This window comes from Polyodon spathula, chromosome 10, assembly GCF_017654505.1.
Source record: "Polyodon spathula isolate WHYD16114869_AA chromosome 10, ASM1765450v1, whole genome shotgun sequence".
In the NCBI taxonomy this organism is placed as follows: Eukaryota; Metazoa; Chordata; class Actinopteri; order Acipenseriformes; family Polyodontidae; genus Polyodon; species Polyodon spathula.
Genome location: NC_054543.1, coordinates 2,637,205 through 2,663,874, shown reverse-complemented (window position 1 = coordinate 2,663,874; position 26,670 = coordinate 2,637,205). Strand labels below are relative to the sequence as shown.

Here is a 26,670-nt window from a genome sequence, read left to right as displayed (position 1 = left end):
GTTAATCAGTCAGTAGTGATTATCTGTTGTATGCCATACACAAGCAACAATAAAAGACCTTAAAAAAAAAGAATCTGCTTGTTACCTTTCAATAAAATATCACAAACTCTCCAGTTGTGATGGAGTTCTGATTTCCCCTGGGATGAGATGCTTCTTAGATGTGTCTGTGTGGCATGTTGCTGGCAGTTTCCACATATTGCTTTTCTCGATAATATTGTTCGTAAGAGACCAATGTGGAGGCTTTCCAAAACTTCATAAACTTTTCATTCATTTTCCAAATATACAGTAGGTGCATCAATAGAACAGAGAATCAGGCTTCTATAAACAATCTCACCTTCCTTATTACTGTAGATGCTATCATGTTATTTGTAGTATGAACTCTCATATAACGACACCAATACTCACAACAATCTTAAATATGGGGCATATTTTGCAAAGTGCAAAGCTAAAAGAAAACTTTCTAAGTGGAATAAAACTATTTTAACAGTAAAGGATTAGCAAGTCACAGCTAGAAGGAGCAGTTGAATTATTCCGCTGGTATCAAAATGGGCTCCACACTCATGTGAAATGTTTTGACAAAGGGGTGTTATTGTAACTACTTCAGAATTCAATGACGTGCAATAATTCCAGTGAATGTGTGGCTTAAATTCAATCTAAAAAACAAACTTATGAAGCCTGAATTTGTGCTGTAAATATGTCTGTAAAAATGTGTTTATTTTATATGTAGGGGATATTTGGGAATCTCTCTTGATCTACCCTGTGGAATCTGCAGTGTCCGTGACAGATTGTCTCCTGATGTATTTATTTAAACATTTTGAAAATGTCTGTGATGTTTGTGATCTACCATTGCTTCCTAATACGTGGAAGCCTTGAGTTATCTTTTGGCTTAGTGCAGGGACACTGTGTCATTACTAAGTGGGGTTCTTTTCCTGTTTTGCAGGTGATTCTCATCCTGACGAAGCTCTATGACTTTAACCTGGGAAGTGTCACTGAGAGCTCTTTGTGGAGGTAAGATCAAAGTCTAACAAGTGCAATAGCACCTTGATCTTGCTTGACTATGAAAAATAAAATAAGATCTTCTCTCGAGACAGAAGTAGATTTTGAAACCGTCACAGACACTGCAGGTCCTGTCAAAGGCGACGCTCGGCATGGCTTTAACATCTGTTGTAGCTTTTTAAAAAGTTTTTAAAACATATCTTAGAAGCAGAGTAACATTGCAATGCATAGCGATATGCAGAATTGTAAAATGTCTACAGAACTGAATTATTGAAGGTACAGTATTGAAGGTATATATATAAGAACTTCCAAGATATATATCTTTATATATATATATATATATATTCTAATATATATTATATATAATTATTATATCCCATCTATATATATAATATATATATAATAGTAAGATATATATATAAGATATATATACATATTATGAATACTTTATTACACGCCAAAATATAAAGCTTGGAGGACTAGAAATCCACCTGCATCGGTGTGGATTACCACGTATAGAGCTAACACCACAAAAAAGAATGTGCAGTACTTTCTCTGGAGGATGGCACAATGTTTCCATGTATATTGTTGTGCTAGGGCCCCCAGTGTGGATAGTGGGAGTGGAAATTTTTGTATACAGAATGGAACTCTAATATATTGGCATGTTTTTCTGTCACTCTGCAGCAGTCTTGATAGCACCAACTTCATTATATCAGGTGTCTACTCAATTGCATCAACTTGATCAGAGCACTGACTTTGAATTTCCTGAGCTGTTTTAGTGTGTGTGCTTTTGAATTGAGTTAGCCAGAGCCAAGACTTTCAACTTGCATTGGACTTTAGCTAACACGTAAAACCTCTTTCATGGGATAGTCATGTCAAAATACTGTGCATACATAAGTCATCTTCTATACATCTTACCTAAAGCAATGTAAATCCAGCAGTACAGTGTCACTTATACAATAAATCATTTTTTACTTAACAGACGAGAGTGCCTGACACAACCACCCCCTTCTATGTTCCTTCGAGGCTTGTATTCAAAGCTCTGACCAAGCCCAACCTTCATTAGCAGTCTCAGCAGATCATTGCTGTCGGGTTAGAAGCAAATCGTCTCTGCCTTACCATAGATCTATGCCACTGCCTTTAAAGGATAACTTGAATAAATAAATAGTGTAATGTTTAATTCCACCCATGTGCACTGGACTGAAAGATAAGCGCTCAAGGTAAAGTATATTTCAGACCTGTGGACGCTTTTACATACATTAAAGAATTGTATCTTTTCAAAGCAGAGTGGCCATGGAGATCAATAATAAGGTTATTAAACAGGATTTGACAGTGCTCAGGTCCATACTAGCACCATGCCCAATGCTATGATTTTTTTGCCAGTCTGGACAGAGGCAAGATCAAATGAATTCACTCACTCAATCTTTTACCATACTGCATGGGGTCAACAGGGTGATATGAATCCCATTGCTCGTTTAGCTAGCTGGCAATGTGTTTTTGTCCTGTCTGTCTGGACAGACAGAAAGCCAGCCAACATATATATTAATTTTAAATATCCATTACTGGATATCTGAACTCTATTTAAAATGGCAAGATATTTAAAAAATCCAATGGAAGCCAAATGCTGTCTTTAAAAACAAACAAACAAATAATAATAATAATAATAATAATAATAATAATAATAATAATAATAATAATAATAATAATAATAATAATAATAATAATACAATATATGGTCTGGCGAGTCTAGTTTTGCCCAGGCCAATCTAGTTTTGCCAAGGGCTTCTGGGTGAACCCCGAAATTACCACTTTTTTTCGACACGTCTATTCTATTCTACGTTGATTTTGGCGAATCTAGATTAGCCCAGAACTTGAAAAAGACGACTGGGCGAAAGTCTAGTTTCGCTCAACGCTTCAACATCTATGCAGCACGTGACAACGTAGTAATGCTAAATATTACTAATTTTGCTCATGGCAGACGGCTACATTTGGGACTGATTTGAAACAAAATAGTATGTATAAAATACATAAACAAAGCAGGTTACTCTTGATCTCTGCGTCAGTGTCCTGTATTTGTTCACAGACACATATTCTCAGTGACTTTTAGACGCAACAACACAGATTATGTTCTTGACAGTAAGTTAATATATACAAGACATATTTCTAATTTCATGAAATATTATTGATTTGTTATCGTGGGGTCCCAATTGACAGATAATTATTATCGTTACAGTTACAAGCCTACTAAGTACCATATTATTTTCATTCCATAGCTCTTGTTTTAATGACACAGTTGTAAATAACTTTTTATTGTCTATTGTGATGACTAGGCCTCTCAATAAGTATACACTGTTTCGGTAGACTGGAGGTATCTTCAAAAGCACAAAATCAGTTTTGAACGTTAAGTTATTCCACAATTTGGCAATCACAAGAACAACCATAAGCAGGCACTGAAACAAGTAGGAAAGTAGGAAATTTTAATTTCCCAGCATTGCATCTGTGTGCCTGCTTACCAGTAGGCCTGTTTACCAAAGGCAATTTGGAAGGAACAAACCCAGTTCCACTCCTAGAGAGAATGACTAAGCTTAGGCACAGGTCCTAACAAAGACCCTGAAGCAGGTCTGGCCCTCGGGAAGGCACTGTAAATCCTTATACTTATAACACAGAAAGAGCATCCCATAGATGCTGCAAGGGAAAACCTAAGCAGCGGATGTGCCAAGCTGCTGAACCTTGGAAGCTGAAGTTCAGCTTGACTGGTCTCCAATTTATCTGGAGGGGTTGCTGTGGTGCTGTTAGTTGAACCAACCTAAGATGATTTATCTCCCTAGCCCGTGGGAGGGAAAACGACAGTGTAGCTCTCCTTTTGGTTTCCCAGACAATATCTGCAACTTTACTGTTTTTATAGCTTTTAAATATCTGTAACCTTAGCAACATTTCCATGCTGTTTATTTAATATACATTGTAATATGTGTACATTGTAATGTTACATCTCTTGACAAGTACAATCTAGGTATTCTATTATGTCATTACTGCAGCTTGTATTGTCTCAACAAAGCTTCTCAGTTGTATTGTGCCCTCTGTGGTTCTCGATACGCTCATCTGTAAATTTGTGGGGGGCAAGACAGAAACAGACTAAAACCACATGTAAACAGATTAAAATGTCATATACATATTACTGAAACTCATCTCTTCTGTGCAGTTATTCTAAAATGTAGCACAACTCATGCTTGAATTAATATTCTCTTTAAGTGCTTGATAACTGTTGATAAGAGCAACAAGGTTACACTTTGTGAGCTGTATAAAGATAGAACAGGGAATCCTTGTGTATTTTCCACCCATGGCATAATGCATTGTGCTTGAACACCATAGTCTAATTATTGTATGTCTATCCAAAGAAGCTCTACCATAACACAAGCACCTACAAGCACATGTTCTGTTCATTAAACTTCTCCAATCTCAGATTTAATCATCTATCTTATTTATTTTCTGTGCTTTGCAGCATAAAGAACAACCTTAAAAAAGGTAGGCTTTCTATTACATTCTGATTACATAGTTAAAGTAATTATACCATTGTATGTAATCCCAAAAGACTGGAGGTTTATGTCACAGATAATTACAATTAGCATGGCAATTTGAAAACATTTTTCTATTAGCCAGCTTGCTACCTTGCTAAATAACACAGGTTCCTCCATTGTCAGGTGTCTTTAAAGGCCCTAAAGCAGGTTTATTGAGGATTAGGTCAGAGGCTAAAAGCCTTTTTTTATTCAATGCGTCGTTACCATACATAGCAGTCTTTAATTAACTGCGTGCACACCACTATACATTTTATTAAATGAGCAGACGAGTCATTACCATATATAGAAGTCTTCAATTAACTGCGTGGACAGCAATATTCCGGAATGGGCTCACATTTAACCCTTGCAGTAGCCCTGCTGAAGACCCAGTTTTGAACTGTCAGCACACATATGGGTTGATAGTGCTGGCATCTTCTCTTTTCACATCCTGTGTTTCAGGGAATTTCCCTCCAATATCCCCTCTATCTTCTCTGGCATAAGTTTAGATAATAAATACAAACACTGACTTCAGAACGGGTCAATCAAAGCATTCTCGTTCCAAGGACAGGTGATGGTCAGATGGATAAATAGGGTCAACAGTTGCAGCCTCAGCTGAAGCAGTGAATCCAAAAACAAATATCTAAGAACCTCCGGGAGCTTGTAACTGTCTTCACCGAGAAGTGGTTTGGTATAGGATTGATATATTTAATTCAGTTGTATCATGTCTTTTTCAGTCGAAGGAGCACATACGCAAGCACAGGCAGAAAAAAGAAAAAGGTTTTATATAAAACTAGTCACAAGCGAATCCTAATACAACAGATTGCAGGTTTGATGAGAGGCCACAGAGATGCAGTGTTTCAAGGAATTTAATTTAAGACTTTTATTATATCTCATAACTCAGTTCCCTTCTGTAGCAGTAGCAATAGCAGATTCAATCCTATTCACATATAAGCACAGGTCATAACGTCTCTACATCAATAACATAATAAAGGAGGAACAGAGCAGCACAGTCCTCCATTCACACCCAACTCCCACTCTCTCTGCCCTCTTATTAGAACCTGGCATGACCTTTAGTCAATCAGACAAGACACTGTCATTGTCATCTGTAATTTTTTTATGCAAACAGCTATTAGTTATTTTTGCTGATATATAATTGATGTCTAGACGAGGCATTTTTAGTACACTACAATGGATGCTTTTAATAAATCACTAGTCTGAACAAGGTCGGGTTACCGACTAGTTGGGGTGAGTGAGTCTAATGCATGTGTAAAATAATAACAAATAATTGCTTAGAGAGTGGAATAGGGTACAGCACCCAATGGCAGTCGACAAACAGTGTTTTTGTTTACTTCTGTCCTCCCTGTACTTACTTGTCCTCCTTTTTCCTTTGCTACATATTAACGGCACTTCATTTGCTCTTACTGTGAAACATCTTGTACATCTCATTTCAAAGCTTTTCAAAAATGGATCACAGGTGAGACTCTATGAATACATCTGTTGAGTATGACTCGTGAAAAGAAGTATAAAACAAAATGCCAGGATGTTGATATAAATAGAATAAAACATTGCTCTCATCTTTTCTGTTAGGAAAATGTTGATATCATAATATTTATATTGCAGTAAAAGAAAACATCTGCCAGTATTAGTTTTCTAACACTATAATGACAAACAAACAAAGAAATACTTACTGAGGTACGGAGTTGCATCGTATTTGTTTCTCAGATTGTGTGTTTATCAAATGTAATTTTAGGGAAAATGTTCAGAATCAGCCTTTGCCAACATTAGATATTACATCAGTTCCTGTTTCCATTTCAAGTTGTTTCATCCTGACAGCATGACATGCTTGTATCCAGAACTCAGCATTATTAATAAAATAACTTGGGAATTATGCAGTGATAGACATTGAGTCATGCATATGTCTACCTGTTGTACTTGAAAAATCTGTGTAATTAGCCTTCTGTATGTATCCAAAAACAAAAACAAATCAAAGAATAATGAATGGGCCAGATGGTACACCATACAGCACTCTAATGTAAGGCCACTGGAGTTATTCATTACAGAATACAGATTTAGTATGTTATTTGATACAATAAATGTAACATGTTCCTTGCTTAAACATATGCCAGCATATGTCATAATCAATATTTTAAAAGGTTTGCTTCTGAACAAACTAAGTTGTTTAGTGGCTTCCTTGACCATTGGCACTTATCAGGGGAAAACAGCATGTCAATGTCCCCCAATGTCCTTCCTGCTGTGAGGGGGTAGCACTTTACTAATTATTATTATTATTATTATTATATTATTATTATTATTATTATTATTATTATTATTATTATTATTATTATTATTACACAATCAGAAAATTAGACAATTTAGGTCAAGATATTTATAAGCAAGATATTCTTTTTTTTTTGTATGTGGGGATTGCTGTTGTTAATCGAGATGTCATCTCAGACAGTTGGGTGCGAGGGCTGTGAATAAAACAGTAAGCGTCACCCTACGCACTTACTATAAATCACAAAAATTAAGATTGTACTACTAAACACTAACATATTTTTTAAATTTTAGAATTGTGTCATATGTTTTATGCATGGTATGACATCTATACACAAGATGAGAAGTACTGCAGTGTTTTTTACTAATCCCTCACAGTGATTGGTTGATACTGTATCTCATGGGTGCAATCGTGCAGCTTAAATGTAGAGTGAGAAATCATCATACGAATACTGTCATGTTGTGCTGTAGTGCTAAATTTGAGATTAGCTTCATATTAGCATGATGAAAACAGTGTACATGTAGTTTACAATTCAATGTGACAAGTTCCCATTCAGATTAATCTTTCTCATGATATTATGCAAATGAAGGAGGAGCTTTGAAGACAATAATAAATTAGGTTTTCACACTGCTCTTGATATTGTCCTTTCTAAATAAGACTTTACATGAGTTATTCAGCAGGAGACTGCGAAACTAGCAAAGTACAAGATTTGTGGTTGTTAGCTGTGATGCACGTAACAAGCTATCATGCTCAGTTTAAGGACCTCTTTAAGGACCAATGTATAATGGACTAGTATGCAGAGAAAAAAAAAGAAACCTAATTTAAATGAACTACTGCACATCGCAAACGACACAAACCATGTATCTTAATTCTATAGTTAGGCTTTTTTATTGTATCCCTTCGCCCCTCTGTGTGCATTGCACTTAGGCAAATAAAAACACTTTACAAGATATGAGACTAGGGTGTGTGAACTGATGACAATGTGATGTGTGTAGTCTTTATACAAATAAAACAACAGCCCTGTTAACAAGCTATACAAACTGACTGCAATCCCATATCCATACTTTCATGATTGTCTGGATCCCAAATGGGTGTTTTCTTTTGTTTCTTCTTTTCAATGCTACAATAATACAATTACATTCTCTAGAAGTCTGTATTGATCCCCGATCTAGGTGGTTCAAATTAATGAGGAGAGAGAGAGAGAGAGAGAGAGAGAGAGAGAGAGAGAGAGAGAGAGAGAGAGAGAGAGAGAGAGAGAGAGAGAATGTCTTTGAAATCCAAACCCTTATTTTTCCCATAAGGGATGTTTAGTTGTGATAGAGCTGTATGTGAGCATAATGCAGTTCTGTATGGTCAATTTACCATTTCTATTAAATTTGTACAATAATAATCATGATCTGAACACTTAAGGAAAGTATGAAGTAACAGCATGGATAATTGAATGAGTCTGAAAATAGTTGTTTTTAGTGGCAGATTAGGATTGCACATGCACTATAATGAATCAGCAATGCCAGCTGGTAATATTTAGAAGCCTTTTGTTAAACAAATAAAGTTTCCTAATGGCTTCATCATGTCTTTACCAACATGCGGGTGGTCATCGCTTAATGTCCAATTCAGCAGACACACAACCAATCTTGTCGAGAAGTTTAAATTGAGCATTTTACATTGCAGCATGACACCACTTTAAAGCATATTGAATTGCTTGGATAACAACACACCAATAAGACTGGCCCTTTAAACGTGTCTGTAGTCTATTAACTTCTCTGTTTAAATTACTACTAATAATGGTTTAGAAAAGTTATGAACTCTAAACTAACAAACAGGTCCGTATGTTTTATTGGCTCATTTATTTCTGTATCGTTTATCTCTGGCTCATTTATCTCTGGCTCATTTATTTCTGTATCGTTTATCTCTGGCTCATTTATCTCTGGCTCGTTTATTTCTGTATCCTATACCTCTGGCTCGTTTATCTGTATCTATTTTTTCTGTAGCCTATATCTCTAGCTCGTTTATTTCTGTATCCTATATTTCTGTCTCATTTATCTCTGGCTCGTTTATTTCTGTATCCTTTGTCTCTGGCTCATTTATCTCTGGCATGTTTATTTCTGTATCCTAAATCTCTGGCTTGTTTATCTCTATCATTTATTTCTGTATCCTATATCTCTGGCTCGTTTATTTGTGTATCCTATATTTCTGGCTCGTTTATCTCTGGCTCGTTTATTTCTGTATCCTTTGTCTCTGGCTCATTTATCTCTGGCTTGTTTATTTCTGTATCCTATATCTCTGGCTTGTTTATCTGTGGCTCGTTTACTTCTGTATCCTTTGTCTCTGGCTCATTTATCTCTGGCTTGTTTATTTCTTTATCCTATATCTCTGGCTTGTTTATCTCTGGCTTGTTTATTTCTGTATCCTATCTCTCTGGTTTGTTTATTTCTGTATCCTATATCTCTGGCTTGTTTATCTCTGGCTTGTTTATTTCTGTATCTTATATCTCTGGCTCGTTTATTTCTGTATCCTATATCTCTGGCTCATTTTTGTATTGTGTTAAAGTTCATTATTAACCCATTCAGCCTTGTTTCATGCAGACATTGGCTGTACTGTATTTTTATTTTCGTGCTTGTTGTTCAGATACCGATAAATCTGCCTCTGTATACAAGCTTTCAAAAGGATGACTCTGACTCACATGTGGAGTAGAAAATATTGAGATCTCCTTGCTTAGTGCAATCACAATTTTCTGTTTTTCACTTTTCAAGTAGTTTTTTTAGTCTAAATAAAAAAACCAACCACTACAGAAGCAGAAGTGAGTACTGAAAGGAGAGGATCTTCAGGCAAACCACCTTTAGCTCCAGTACCCCCACTCCAAGTGTGGTACATACACATGGGTAAATAGGGTAAACACTGCTTTAAGAGCGCTTTACTGTAAATCATAGCTCCAAGTGTCTTGTGTAATGTTTAAGTGCCAGTGTGAACCATAGGGTTCCTAGAGGAATGGTACTTCAGTGGCATGGAGACTGACAAGGGTTACAGTCTGTGCTTGCATTAAGGATGTAATAAAGCGACAGCTCGGTGTCAAGTGTGTGAATGGGACTGCTGGTTCTGCCTGGGGTTAATATGTGATATCTCAGTGCCTCTCCTAATTAAAAACTACATTATCATTTTTGAGAGATGAGAACAAATGGAAGAAAGCTTGCATGCAGGGCTCCAGGGTTAGGGTAGAGTTTAAGTCTTGCAGGACTTTTAGATTTATTATATGCCCTCCTGTAACTTGAATGTTGTTAAAGGTCCTTGCCCCAGGACTGAGGTGGTGGCAGGGTTATCATTCCTCTCCCAACCCCCTCCTCACTCTTTCCTGTACAAAACCCTGAAATTTACAGTATTAGCAAAATTCTGTATCTTTGTTAATTATGCAATTATTTGAAATTTCTGGCTTCATTTGTATATACAGTGAGTTAAAATGTTCAGAAAATACATGCAGTATATATTTTCAGCCTCTCTTTGGCAAGGCGCAAAGTAATTTATTATTAGATAATCCATCTACAGTAGCATTTCATTTTTCAGGTGAAAACAGAAGACTAAATGCATGAATGTTTTTTTTTTTTTTTCTTGTGGATAAAGATAGCTACTGTTTCAACTTACAGCAAACAAGATAATTTGAAAGATAGGCATGCCGACTGCAGTTTTTAAGATGAAGTAAGAGCAGGTAATGATAGTGCAGGGACTGTGTTTTGCTTACCTGCATAGCAGATATAAACTGCATGCATAGAACTGTATCTCCATAGTCAATCTCTGCAGTTAAGAGGAAAAATCAAAGAATGCAGCAAAGCTTTGAATAGTTACTGTGGTATATAATAAATTAGAAAACTATTGAGTGTGGACAGCCAATCATCTTCCAGATCTAACGGGCTTCTATTTTGCAAAGATGCCCGCTGGAACATTGAAGTGCTTAACTGTGAATTAAATTTTAAATCAATCTGCGCATAAAGACACTCTAATCTACAACTAATCTGATATGATTACATAAAAAGTTACTTAAACATACTTTCTGTTGCTGGTCTTGAGACAAGCGAAATCATATGTCTGTGACAGGACACCGTAATGAAGGCTCAATTCGCAGCTACTGGAGAACAAATCAACAGGAAAGACATGATCGGTCCACAAATCTATCCAGCTGGATCCAAACAACACCCTCACTCAAAACCAGCCTGTCAAGCTGCCAACCCTGTTTCACTTCTTTCTGCACCAGCCATTCCATTCCCTGCCAGCTTGAATGATGCCCCGCCTCCAACAACAACTCAATACTACATTGACTATTCAACAATTGTACATGGCTGATAAATTACAATAAGAAATAGTAAGACCCCTATAAATAAATATGTTATCGAAATAATAATAATTGTAATAATAATAATAATAATAATAATAATAATAATAATAATAATAATAAAATAATAATAACATTTTGTTGTCGTGTTTTTCTATTCTAATTATGTTAGGGTCTATTTTCCTCAGCGGAAGGTTACCTGGCGAAATATCAGAAGTTCAAGTTAAATATACTTTTTTTTAAGAGAAAATAAATACATACATCATTTCTAATAGCGATAAAGCCCTGTCGATGCGGGCTCTACCATGTGGTAGATGACCTTGACTTTCATTTGCGCCTTTGCCTATGGCACGGGACGCATAACTCCAGTCACGGTCATCTACCACATGGTAGAGCCCGCATCGACAGGCTCTACTGATTAAATTGAAACCAAATAAAACCTACCAGTGGCAAAGGTACCAAAATTAGGAAAGAAAAACATTAACATTTTACATTGCCTTTATCCCTAGTTACAAGGTAGTGTGTAACCCTTTTCCATACTTCCATACATTTTACAATATAATTTCTAGTGAGGATTTATTTTGGGAAATATCTTCCTGCTAACAAGAGGTGGTATAGTGAATGCCACCGTTACATAAACGTATTTCACACTTTAGAGTTCAACATAGAGGATATCCGACTTTTCATTAGCAAGGTTTTCAGTGTCTCTACTGTAGGAGTTATGGAGTCTGCCTGTCTGTATGCCACTCTAGTAATTGAATCAGATCAGTCTATTGGGGTTAACAAATGCTGTCTGTCTGTCCTTCTAACTGTCTGTTGTATGTCACTTGCATGTTTTTATGTGTCTAGGTAACCGCTTGTTCAGTTGCGATGAAACTTTGAGTGGATTTTTTTTAGAAAAAATAAATAAATAATGAGCCTATCAGAATATGAGGGGACAGGGAGGTTGTCTGTCTGTCTGTCCATCCAACTCTGTCTGTACATCACACTTATATTTTGACATGTGTATGCATTCAAGACAATATTTTCATATTAATGTATTCTATGTGTAGGAACAGAAGTTGTTTCATAAACTAAACAGATTGTGCATGTGAATGCAAGGACACTGCCAGCCTGGATGGCTCCTTGAATCTCCTCAGTTACCGATGAAGGTCAGCTACAATGCAAGCCTGTCCCTGCAGGCATCCTTCCCTCTCACCTGTTTATGAGACAGGTAATAATAACAACATGTGGCTGCTGTGAATTATTTTTCACATGTGAATCAAGTGGATTGAACTCTGCAGAGTGGTTTTTCAATTGATCTTCTTTCATTTTTCAAATCCAGAGGGGGAATTAACGTGTAAATTGCACTGTTCCAAAGGATGTCGTTTTTCTATGCAAATTCAGAGCTTGATATAAGGAATGTAATTCACTAAATTGAGTAGATTAATTGAGGTTTAAACATTCTAAACAAACATTCTTTATCACGCATTGCAGAATACTCCATGAACATTCATGGGGTGCTGTGCTTATTTCACTCATGAAGTTGACCATAAACAACCCTATTTGAACAGAAAAGACCAATTCTGCATTCATGAAAAGCATTTGAAGAGACATGGTATTGTACTTGGGAGCTAGGGAACTGAAAACATCACTGACCTTATTGCACACTGGTGTATGCTGCATTACATCTTAAACACTTATGTACTTTCTATCTTGATAAAACATTGACTAGAACAAATAACATCTTTCTCCAGCGAGTCCTAGTATTGAAAATGATGCTGCTTCATTCAGAATGTGATGTATACTGTACATGACTTGAATTCTGATTCAGAGCTGAAACATGATCCCATTTGCCATTTAAATGTAGGGTCTGAAAGGAAACAGATCAAACAATGAGGTCTATTCTGTCAGTCTAAACAGTGTCTGATCTAACTACAGCCACCATTTAAATATAAAAATGCGACCAAGCTTGGTAATTAACTTACGTTACTCATACACACTGTTCGTGATGCCGGTGTTCACAAAGCCCCACAAACCCTTCAATCACTTAACCTACAGCAGTATAGTTGAATAATATATTAGCTGAATAGACTCCCATGTGAGTGAGCGTGATAATCACGAACGATCTGTGCAGAAAGTCAATCTCAAGTTCCCATATATTGTCAAGACAGACTTTTTAGAGTGTCTCTTTGCAATGTGATGGCTATAAATGGAAAGTTCACAGGTACAGTATATTACTGTTTTTATTCTGCCTGGCAGAACAGAAAAACATTTTCCCAATCTTAATTTAAATCTTCCGTAAGCCAGATTTTGCAGTATTTTTTTATACGATGGTGATGTTTTCAAAAACAAATTAGATGAAAAAAAAATCCTGTGCATATTTTTTATCTTGTGATTACATGCCTGTCTAGTCAATGCACATGATCTTTTAAAGGAGATGTTGCTATTTAATGCTAAGATCCCTTCTTTTGCTTGTCACACTATGTGCCCCTAAAATACTGCTAATCATACTACAGCCAGCCACTGACCTGCTGAAGCTAATATGCAGCACAGTTATAATAAATCTTGTTCAGGGCCTTGTTAGTTAAGATCATATAACCACAGCTGCAGTGAGATTGTACTGTAACATCATGCACAGGCTTGTGGTAAACAGCAAACAATGCACCCCTGCCAACATGATCACATTCCTTATGCATACATCGCTTGACTAAATTAGACTGTGCATTTTATGGCCAATGGGATCATCTGATAGAAAAGTAATTAATTTCAAACTCTTTTGAAGAACATTCCACCCATCATGAGAGGGCACACTTTGATGCGTTCTATGAGTAATTGCATGCATAATGTATTCAAGAATGAAAGAACTGGTATAGACCGCTGATGCTTCCATTCCTGTGGGATCATTTAAGTATGCATTTATTTATTTTTTTCTCCCTTGGTGGCATAATATGAATTGCAGACTAACCTCCATTTAAAGTGTGGTTATCCCAAATACACAATTAACCAATTGTTTTACGCACAATGCACATTTATTAGCATAAAGTACCAGTACATAGAAAAAATCTAAAAGTGTGATGAAGCTTGAGTTAGTGATTTTATGAAACTGTCATACTTGACAGCAGAATAGGCCACTGAGTTATTTTATTATAACTGTGACCCTCATTGAACCCCAGTCTTTCCAAGGATAAGACCTGCATCTTAGTGGGAGTCTTTACCAAGGATATTTTATAAAAGGCAGAGAATGATACATTAATGTTTACATTCTTTGAGCCAGATTCTGCTATGTCAAGCCACTCACAGATTTAGTTCCACTGCTTTCAAATAATGTTGACAAGTTTTATTCTAATTTAGAGTAACTAAATTATTTTACCCCAGATTTTCTGCCTAATTTAGAATGTTCAATATTTGTTTTCCCCTTTACCGCAACAATTTCCCACACAGCTCACACAGTGGACTTGAACCTGCATGCCCATGAAATAATGCTCTGCCTGTTGCTAGGTCTAATTTAGAAAAGTGAGTCTAAAGGTTTTAAATTACAGAAAAAAATAAAATAAAATAAAACCTCAAATCTTTAAAAACAAACTTTTAGTGAAACTCAGGTCATGGCTTGACTAGATATGTGCTCAACATACTGTATACTGTAGCAGATGGTTGGCTAGTGAATTCTGAGAGTATTTTATTGGTAATCTCTTTTGACAGCATGCTAGATCCACATCAGACTGAAGATAAGCTTTAACAAAGTTTCAAGCACAATCCCTGCTGCCAGACGGTTAATTAGGTACTGTTTGAGGGTGTAGTAGTATTGTAATAATACAAATCTTGGGTATTCATTGATTTGCCATGGGCATCCTGCATGAAGATAAAGATGCCCTTGAAGATATTTATTCAGACTGCAGTTGCATTCCAGAATGTAAAGGTGTTTTAGGAGACTCTTTCAATTTTCTGTATTCAGTGTTTAACATTGCTTGGGTTGAGTTAGAAGTCAAAAGTCAGCCCCTTGTGTAAGAGTCAGGCTGTGCCTCAATACTTGTTGGGTAGTTTATCCAGTATGTCTGTCTTTGGTGTGGTACAGGACTCATATGAAGTGCCAGGTTTGTTTGGGCTCAGAAACTAAGTGTCACATCTTGATCCAAGTTTTGCTGTGTCCATGACAACCACAGCTATGGTAATTCCAGCATTATGCAAAGAAATGATCTCAGTTTATAATGGTTATAATAATCCTACATTTATTTTATGATATTCATATCTTGGCTGTGGATATCAGCTGTTGATCCTCAGTAATTTTTTTTTTTGTTTAAATGAATTTTCTTTTCTTCTTCTTCTTCTTCTTCTTCTTCTTCTTCTTCTTCTTCTTCTTCTTCTTCTTCTTCTTCTTCTTCTTCTTCTTTACTGTTTAACAGATGCTCTTACCCAGGGTGACTTACAATTGTATCAAGAATTACAGTACAATTAAAAGCAAGATACAAAATGAAGTACGATTTGATATCGGGGCAGTTCAAGATCAGATAACAGTGTTGATAGTTACATCAGGGTTAAATACAAGTGCAAGTGAAATACAAGATACTACAGATTGGGTTCAGTGCAGGATTAAATACAGTAAAACAGGGAGCAGATCAACGCAAGTTAAAGTGCATTAAAGGCAGAGTGCTGCATTGTTCAGAAGGGAAGAGTCCTGACTACCATCAGCAAATTACAGAATCGTATTATGAGACAGTGCCCAATCATACCCTGCCTTCCTGGAAACAGAGCCTCATGTTTGTGCGTCTGTGTTTTTGCAGTTAAGCAGCTTGGATGGCTTGTTTGACACAGAAGACTAAAGCTGCTATGCTGAGATAAGACATGCTGATGGTGGGGGAGATCATTAAAAGTTGTATTAGCTACCTTTGCATACTTTTCAGAATAGTACAACTAATTCTCATCAAAAGAGTTTTCATAGTCATCATAATAGTTTCAAATGTGGAAGTTATATTGAAGAAACTATGCTAACAGTACAGAATATGAAAGAGAAGAGAGAACTTGAAGTGTACCTGCACTGCATGTTTCTTCACATTAGCCATTTGGGGCTTATGATGATAGCCTGGAGGGTTTGATCTAGCCTGAGGGCTTTAGGCAGGGGAGTTATCTACCCTAGCACGTTTGAATCAGCCATTCTAATCAGCTGCTGGGAACTCAGAACTAGCTATGCATGGATTTTGCTGAATAACATGTGCTCTGCAGAATTCGTGTTTTGATCAAAACACAACAGGGCCAGACCAGTGGAGATTCCTATAAATCCCTGTGCTTAATGTTTTAGCCTTGTGTTTGTACGTGGCTCAGAGGAGAATGGGGTGGATTTCATTTTTATGTTTTTTTTTTTCCTGACATTCTTGTAGTTACCCTTTAAGGGGTGCTCTGTATATCTTTAAATACATCGCGTATTTAGTTCTCAATAAAATGGAGGGCTTTTGGCAATGCTGGGTAACAAATCTGCAATATGACAGCCGACATCTCGTTGTGCAGTTGCTGAAAGCAGCCTGCATATGCAGTTCCGGATGGCTTCTTGCTGCTTTAATGGAAATAAAGAGATGAAAGACAGTCTCTGCTGTGTCAGCATGGCAACATAGAGCTGTTGACAGCAGTCTTACCGGTCCTTGGTTCAAATGCCTGCACCCCGGACTGGTGCAGACAGTGTTAGACTTACTTACTGTAGGTTGTGTGTGTTTCAATGGAGTTTGGTTTTAGCCAGAGAAAATCTTGATCCAAATGCAAATAACCTAATTAATATTAAAAAACGTGAGGTTATATTTAAATGTGTCTGAGTTCCAATTTGGCCTTGCGTCGTGACTTACTGATATTGTGCAGCTTTCTTAAACCGGGTTTCCTTAAGGTTTTTAGGAGGTCTTAAAACACAGCCAGCCTCATTTGGCCAAAAAAAAAAAAAAAAAAGCACGAAATAAAAAGCACAAAAAGAAAACTTAAAAAACAGATATACTGTAGTCTGTAGCATTACACAAATAATAATAAAAAACAACATTGCATAAGAACGTGCTGTGTACTATTCTTGTGTTAGTTGCTAAACATGTTTTGACTACACACATATTTATTATAAACCTATTACACAAGTTTCCAACAGAAGCGTAGCTTCAGCAATTCTGATCGAACAGAGCTAAATTAGTAGCATTTAGGTTAATGATATAAAAGTGATCCAGTTAAAATGTTTAGTGCAGTACGTTTTTAAAATATCTGTAGTATTTCTACAATAGGCTACCCTACACGCCCACATTTTCCCACTTATAAAGATACTCTTATTATGCCCCTCTTGCTGTATGCTTATTTTTTTCCTATTTGGTCAAAGAAGCTTGCCAATAGGATTGCTTGGTACGGCCTTCAGCTATATTATAAAGTTATGCGAGATTATGTCACAAACAAGATTAACTGCTTAAGTCTAGTAAGTATATTGTATGACTTCTGGATATAAACCCCAAAAACAGTTTTTGATCAATTGTATGGCTTTTCAGCTTGAAAAGGCGATTTACATTGCCTTTGAAGTCATACAGTGTTTTAGACGTGCACTTCCTATAACGTGTGGAATGTGCGTGGTATGTGCATGGTATGTGCGTGCACTTCCTATAATGTGTGGAATGTGCGTGGTATGTGCATGGTATGTGCGTGCACTTCCTATAATGTGTGGAATGTGCGTGGTATGTGCATGGTATGTGTGTGCACTTCTTATAACGTGTGGAATGTGCGTGGTATGTGCGTGGTATGTGTGTGCACTTCCTGTAACGTGTGGAATGTGCGTGGTATGTGCGTGCTACATCACATTAATAATGACCGTGGAGAGAGAGAGAGTATTGACTTTCTAAGCTGCATGGAAACCGAGTCATTGTTGCAAGAGCAGAGAGAGTAATATTTAACTTTAAATGCAGAACATAAGCAAGTTTTCACCTGTCAATGCTAGTAAGGATTACACAGTACATTTATACAGATACATATACAGACATACCAAAACACACAAATGATCCTTTATCAGTAAATGTTACATCAGTACAAACCCCACAACCTGATACATTCATATAAATCTATATAGAATACCAAATATAATATTGAGCCATGCACAAAGTGCACGTTGATTTAAAAAACAAAGAAAGAAATAAAACCTAAAGGCAAGCTATAAAAAGTACTCCATTTGAATTGAGGCTATAAAATGACTGCCAACTACTGTAGATAAACAATTAGGTGAGACACTAACAGCAGTGCTTGCAGGTTGAATAGAAAGTAGAGTAGAGAAATTTTGAAAAGTTAGGGTTTATTTATTTCACAAGTTAGACACAGAATAGCACACACTGACATTTCTGCACATGTGAGGAGCAGAGTTAATTCCAAATTGTGGGTTCCACATAAGACAATGACGGTAAAAAAAGGAAGATAAACTGTAAAGGATATACAATGTAGTTAAACAATGCAGCGCTAGAAATGCTAAAGCATATAGAGTGTAGTTATGCAATACAGCACTATAGTTTACTCTTAGTCAAAACATGTCTCCTTGGGTTACAGAAATTTATAGCTTATATTTTCTATTGGAGGAAAATTGCCCTCTCCACAGTAAATGTATTACATGATCAATTTGTACTTGGTGTATTGCAGTGTGCAGGTGTAGATGGTGCAGTGCTCAGGAATAACACACGCAAGACAGTGAAAGATCAATGAAACAGTTGGCTGGGTTGCAGGCTCACAACTCTTAAATAATAAGTACCTGGCTCTACACAACGATGTGAATCGCACAGGTAATACCAAGGGGTAATAATAAACAAACACGAATAATGGCCAAAACACAAACACGGTCACAAGTCCCGAGTGAGTGTTTATCAGTGTACGAGGTGAGGTACAGTGAATGGTGAACAGTGGGGAAGTGCTGTCCGGGTGTAGATCTGGCCTCATAGCCACATCTTCCAGTGATTAGCTGTCAAACAATAACAAACAAGTAACAATTGTTAGACAGAATACAGCACGTAAACTCACGGTTTGCTTTTACTCCTTCCTGGTCCTTTCATAAAACTATAACAAAGGAAAAGATCGCTTCGTCACATCTCCTGAAATACCCTTAGTCATGCCCCCTTCGGTAACGAGTGCAATCAGGTATCCTGCAATCCATGACTGACACATCGCCTACCGAATTAATGCGATGACTTCTGGTATTATAACTCCACCCCCTTCCTGGATGGACGGCTTCTGAATGACTCTGGAATGAACTGCCAAACCATCCAGTACTGGGCACACTATTAGGGAGGGAGATTGTTGACTAGGATTCATTCGCCCTCTGTCACAGAGTCCCATTGTATTGTGTCACATTATTCCTCTATTGGTTGTTTTCGAGTACAGAAATGGTCAAGAAATGAGCCTAGAGAAACTACCCCCAGCATTACAATTGCACAATATCTCACTTAGAGATCATTTGCTCTGTGTTGACTTGCATATGAGTTGATAATGAACTCTTCAGAAACAAGTGGCACGTATTATACACACTTTTCCTTTATTTTATACAAAGGTGTTTGTTGTGTTTTGGGTTTACAGTTGAGTCTGCTACACCCCGATGTTCAGTCTTAGCTCTTTTTCTGTTAACAGCTCTACGTATTTATTTTTGTAGTCCCCCCACCCACTCCCCCACCAGGAAAACTATTACTAAGAACACTTTGATTATAACTACAGCAAACACCATTAAAGCATTTAGTGACACAACACATCCCCAGGAGGACAATAGACAGGGTTCATGTTTTTTTATCAGGATTGGTCTGTACAACTGCTGCAGCTTTCCTGTGATATCACTAGAAAAATTGAACACGGACTGCATTCACTTACTTTCTGTTATTACATTTTATAATCACTGGGCTCTCAGAAACTAAATGGGAAACAGTTGGGAAATAGCCTGAGTGAGTAAAATCTTAATGTGATTTAAAAAAAAAAAAAAAAAAAAAAGCAATTAGAGCTGCTCTAAAATAAAAATGAAAGATGGAATCCTTCCCCTGTTACCCTGGTGTATGTGAGAGGGGCTATGGTGTATATATTTTCCATTGGTACATCATTTTAAAGGGCTCTGTTTTCTTAGGATGCTGAAATGATTTGAGGCTTGCCTGAGCAGATACCTCTGAGATTAGATTGTATTACATTACAATACTAAACACATGACTTCCAGTTCCTATTTGACTGGAATCGATTATGATACAGCGATAATAATAATAATAATAATAATAATAATAATAATAATAATAATAATAATAATAATAATAATAATAATAATAATAATAAAAACAAACAGTTCCTGCCATATCATATTGTACAAGATGAAAAAAGGGTGGAAATACATGTTCGTAAGGTAAAGCTTAAAATTATATTTATATACATTATGTTTAGGTCAGAGAACAAAGGCAATGAAATGTCTAGTTTCTCTTTATATTTGAAAATGTCATTGGCACATCAGTGTACAGTACTATTGTACAGTACTTCATTGGACAGGCAGGCTTCATGTGTTACAAGATGCACATTTTTATGGAAAACTAATCTGATTATGATGATTAATTCTTCATTAAACCCCTAAACTCCTCTAAGTTTAATATCCATATTTAATCCAGCTATCCAAAACCTCCAGCTGGCCAGTAAATACAGACATTTATCTGAAACTATTTTGATTTAGCAAGGCGGTCATTACAGCATCTTCCTACACTATTTTTTTTAATTACAAGCAGCACAAGAGTGACGCCTCACAATAATGAGGCTTAAACTGAAGCAATTACTTACAGCCATGTACTGTAGGCCACCGATGTATATTGGTTTATACAGACCATAAATATAGTTCTTAATATGGATCTGTGAATGTAGCCAGAACAGAACTAGGGATGAACATCTTAGTGATTTAGCGATCCTTCACTATTCTTTAAGGTCTGAAGGTGTAAGGTACTCACTGCAGCCAAAACAGCTGATTGGGATTCTGATAAGGGGTTCGAGTATGTGCTTGAAACAATATACACATTCTCATTATATTATTCATTTGCACGCTTATCTTGGTGCATTACAGGCGTATATCTACCAAATAGCATTTGGACAAAAAGCTCCCTTAAAACCAGATCCGTTCTTTATTGCACAGACTTTATATGTTTGCATTTTTTATCTGAGAGATTCATTGCTATTTAAACGAATATTACATATTGGAGCTGTAATGTTCTAGCTACTACAATGTTTGTGGTATCTACAGTGAAGGCTCAGCAGATCTGCTTAACCACAAAACTTAATACTGAAGTGCAAATGACATTACATGTGTGTGTTAAACACCCTATTCTGAAGCTGTGTCCTCTGTGAATTTTATATTCCTTTAAACCTGTAATAGAAACAATCAACCATTCTTGCTCGCTGCCAAATGCATCACTGAAGCACTTGCTAAAAGTAAGAAAACAGTGAAACATAATCTTAAATGAAGTGAAAAAAAAAAACAAAAAAAATGTATGTGTTTCTAATGCTGTTGTTCATTGTGCTTTGGTAAAGGCAGTTTGCTTTCGCCTTGGTTACAGTAGCCCAGCTAACGTTTACAGTCTGGAAAGTTGAAATAGGATTTCACAGAAAGGAAATCTCAGTTAATCTTCAAATCAGATGTTTGCATATCCCCTTTTTAAAAGGTCAGTATTACAGTAAAGGCAAAGTCAATAAAGATTAATCTCAGACACGGTAAGAGGATTTTGTATTCTTCACTTCACCCCACAGTGACACCTGCTGGTAGACGCTGACTGGAGTAGCTGCAGGCTGCAACACCATTGGTTATTTATTGTTGGTTGTAAACCAGATTCACTTCCTGGCACGCAATCCACAAAATCCACACAATATGATGCTATTTTGATGCTAATTATCTATGATGCTGAACTTTTGTGAATAGGTTTTAAGAATTATGACATATACAGTGTTACAATGACCCAGATCCTGCTACTAATATCACTGGGTCTCAGCCAATACCTTTAGGCATTGTAACTTCATTTAAATATTTGTGTTCCATATTTACAGATCAACTAACTATGGGGCTACTTATGAAAAGCTGAACGACAAAGTGGGCCTGAAGACTGTCTTGAGCTATCTGTACGTCTGCCCAAGCAATAAAAGGAAGGTAAGATACCAACAATGATACAATTAATAATAATAATAATAATAATAATAATAATAATAATAATAATACTAATAATAATAATAATAATAATAATAATAATAATAATAATAATAATAACGTTGATGGAAACTCAGGTGTTAAAGGTAATTCAAGTTATGATATAACATTAAAACGTGAGATAAACCATAAACGTGATTTCAATCATAAGAAAACTGCTTTGGTTTCACGTCTTTTATACACTTAGCCTCTCTTCTTCCCTGGCAGCCTGCATATATTCCCACTGGTTCATAAAACCCTTTTTGTAAGAAATATGAAAAATGTTTGCACTTTGCTAGCTTGGCTCAGTTTTTGAGGCAGCTTCAAAAAAGAGAGTGTTGAGCTAGTGCTGAACTGTGCTTTTCTTGGATACCTGTTTGTTTCATGCATGCAGTATTCTGCTTTTGCTTCATTCAATTTGTTAAGAATTTAAATGCAGTACAAAAAAAAAGCACAAATCCAGAATTAAAGCTGAACTTTTATTCAAAATTAATCTGACATGAATCGTTTCAAAGTGCACCAAATCTTAATTAAACATGCAAGAATCCCAAACATGCCTACGCCGCAAAAACTAATGAATTTTTGAAGGCATCTCAGGTTGGAACTATTCTGTCTCATTTATTTGCTTCTCTCTCTGCTTCGCAACAACAACAACAAACACTACCCCTGTCACTGGTCTTTGACTTTAGCCCCAGTTAGTCCCTCCTCAATGTCAAACAGCCCCTCCTACTCCAAGCGTTCCTGCCCAACGTCTAACATGTCATGGTCTTTGATATATATATATATATATATATATATATAATGTCATAATATATATATATATATATATTCCTGAACGAAGACATACGGTGAGAGTATATATATATATATATAGGAATTCTTGCTTCTGGTTGCACTCTATGACTGTATAGTATAGTCTTCCACACACTACCAGGTGTGTTTAAATAACAGACACTGACAACAGTATTCCAGTTACCCTCCGTGGGTTGTATTTATTTTAGAAAAACAAAATCAAATAAACAAACAAAACCTAACCCTTTCTGGGTCCTAAACTAAACACTTATTTTTTCCCACCAAACTAAACAGGGGCAGGCTAATTCTGCTTACCCTGAAACCAACTTTCCATTCAGTTTTAAAGTCCTCTGTTACCTCAGCGTTTGGTCTCTTTGTTCTCCCCTCCCCCTACCATCTCAACTTTACCAGCTTTAACTGCTACACAATTAGTTAATTAAACAAGTAAGATAAATTGATGATAACTCCTCACCTAGATATGCTCCCCAGGGTCTTAAAGCCTTCGTATATCCTTTCTAACATAATACATAATTTTCAACCAAACATAACATAAACCCAAGTCTGTAATTTAACCTAACACATCAAACTGTGGAAACCCATTTACATTAATTTATTAACTGTAATTTTACTTTTAAACACATTACATTATTTCACATTTTGTTTACTACCCAGTTGGTTTATGTTGTCTTCACATTTTATTATTTTAATTTTCTTTGAAACCATCACTACAACCGTTACCCAGATGGAGTATGCTTTCCTTACAGCAACCGCCTCTCAGCTGACCAATTTTGCTCCGAAATGTACACTCCATCACAATATATATAGTAATTATTAAACACTACTTGAATAAAAAGCTTCAATCTTGTATCCTGGCTGACCCACCCTCCGGATAATTGACCTGAATTGACTTGGGGAAATTAATTTCTAATAATGCTGAATAGAATTGACCTGCCACCCCAGAGCTGAATGGCTTATATCTAATTGACATTCCAATGGGAAATTTTGACTCCCATTGCTAAGTCAGCTTTTTGGGGGCCTTAAATTTGATTGCAGTTCCCAATTTAACCATGTGCATTTTCTTTGTGTTTTATTGATGAAAACCTAGATATTCATTAAAAATAAAAGAGTAATAAAAAACTAAAATTAATTTCTGCTCTAGAATGCCAGGTGGAGTACTACCAAAACGTGAATTCTATTTTGAATCCCCACTGTGAATTCTATTGTGAGATCCCTTTTTAGTGGACAACTGTTACACTGTTAGGACCACTCATTGAATTGTCTTTGTTTGCCTTTTCCTGTCAAGACCATGACTTGGGAAGTGACCACATTGCCCTTGTATTTAGAAAGTATTTATACAGCAGAAGGCATTGCATTCCTATTGTACCGCACAATGCAAAGGCATGAGGTGGGGTGGGAGGGGTGGGTGGTTGTGCACTGTGCTGTTATGACTGATAACATAAAGAGCTGCTGATTAATCAGAAACCTTTGAATTTGGCTTGGGAACCCCCTGTTGGGACCGATCAGAGGGCTGATCAGGATTTTTGTCTGAATGTTTGATGCATTTCTGGCTTCTCATATATACCAGTGGAATAATGTGCATGAGTTCATTTTCAGTGTCTGCACTTTCTCTATGGGGGACCCCATTAATTTCAGCTTCTGCTTGTTATATGCAAATGTGGATTGAAACTGCTGTGCTGTGCTGCTGTTCCGTGCGCATCAGCATTTCTGACAGAAGAATGGTGGGGAATGCTTGAAAGAGATCGTCTTGCAGAGCAATCTATAGCTGGTTTGGCTGCAATAAAAGATAAGTCAGCTTCTTCCAGCAAATGCACCTGAGCACATTAGCATTTCAGGGTTTGAGAATCAAATGCAAGCACTGAAATGTTGTGAGTTCAATTATAGTAAAGGAATAATAAATCAATAACAGTTGCAATGAGTGTAAAGTCATCACTTTGCTAAACATAGGTTTTAAATCTCTGTTTTGTGAAATTCCAAAAAAGGCTGAAGTGGAAATAATTATTGGCCCCCACCCCCCACTGACACTTACACAGAGAGTGTTGTTTTTATTCATCTATTTCCGTATTAGTATTATGGGGAAGGTTATTGTGCAATTGTTATTGTCCTCTCTAACAAGTATAATACAATGGGAGACTGATGTTTACATTCCCTTAGCAGATGTCAGGGTTATATCTTTTGTTTTATTATTCATTTTCTTGCCAATGCAGGTTTGTGACACTAAATGAAAGTCTAAGCAACTCTATTGAGCTTCTATAGCATGACAGCATACTAAAACATCTAGATACTGTACATACAGTTGAGACATGTTTTCAAAGTCTTTCATTACCTTTAACAACTATTTTTGAAAGAGGGAAATTACATGTAAATGTTACAAAACCTTTTTTATTTTATTTTTTTGCTATTAATAGTTCTTTTCTCCTTCTAAAATGTAATTTAAGACTGGAGTAAATGTTTTGAAAAATGCCTCATATGACTCACACGTGATGTGTTACTCCTTATTTTATAGCTTCTAGCCCAACACATCTCACATGATTAGATGCTCTTTTAACACTAGAACCGCTGCAAGTATACTCATACAAAAAAACGCAGTCGCCAGTCATTATGACGGTTACATTTTAAACAACATCGATATTAAAATGAAAGACAACTATCTCAAAAGTTTTATTCAAGCACATCATAAGATATACTGTAACTGCACAGCCAAAACGATGTATTTAAATAAACAATTAAACATACATTTAATTACCACATATAAAAGACTACTTCAAAAATGAAAAACTGTAATAAAATAAAGATTTCAAAAGAAACTAGTGTGAATAGGTACATGTACACACAAAACTGTAAAAACAAAAATAACATGTTTTCTCTTGCGTGTGTTTCACTCTGGGCAGCACAGAATCAAGGTTGAGTTGTTGCAGCCTACTGCGTTGCAGTTTTCTGATCGAAATGTTTCTACTGAAGACAACATTTTATAGGGTCGGATATGTGAGTGCTGACTGTATTCAAAATAAAAACATGTATTGTAAAAGGCAGTCAAAATTACTGCTCAGTAGAGTGGATTATAACGTTGTTTTACTTGTGCAATCTTGCCTTTCAAACGCTATCAGGGGATTTAATACAGCTATTTAGAAAAAGCCAAGAACGGATAATCGCGTATCTTTCACACACATAGAGTAATTTAAACTTTAAAACTGTCAAAATGACTGCCGTGGCAGTTCTACTGTTACATGCCAATCAACATTCATGTCTACAGTACATCTAAGAGCTTATTCTTATTCTGGAGATGGGTTGGACCTCCATCTGGTAAGTAATGAAAATAATGACATAGTTAAGTGAGAGTAGAACAGCTAATACACTCAATGTGACCTCCTTCTGATCCCATAAATCAAAAAGGGGATTTAAAGAGGTTTGGACAGTTATTGGATAAAAGTCATTCCCCCACCTCATCCCCTCTTTTCCAATCAGTCCTTAGGGAAATTTAGTAATTACAGAAAAGCACATCTCCGAAGTAGTTTGCCTTTAATTGTCAGTTGGATGCTTTGAAAAACACATTCTCAAGACATACTATTCT

At 36.3% G+C, this 26,670-nt stretch overlaps 1 protein-coding gene across 3 annotated transcripts in view; it reads left to right on the top strand.

Annotated features, from left to right (window-relative positions):
• The window catches only part of LOC121322289 (VPS10 domain-containing receptor SorCS3-like), a 131,537-nt gene that overhangs the window by 35,433 nt on the left and 69,434 nt on the right, over window positions 1–26,670 (top strand). For all 3 annotated transcript variants that reach the window (XM_041262059.1, XM_041262058.1, XM_041262061.1), the window contains exons 2-3: window positions 941–1,008; window positions 22,154–22,253. In XM_041262059.1, the coding sequence (XP_041117993.1) occupies window positions 941–1,008; window positions 22,154–22,253 (168 nt within the window). The remainder of the gene's footprint in view (window positions 1–940; window positions 1,009–22,153; window positions 22,254–26,670) is intronic.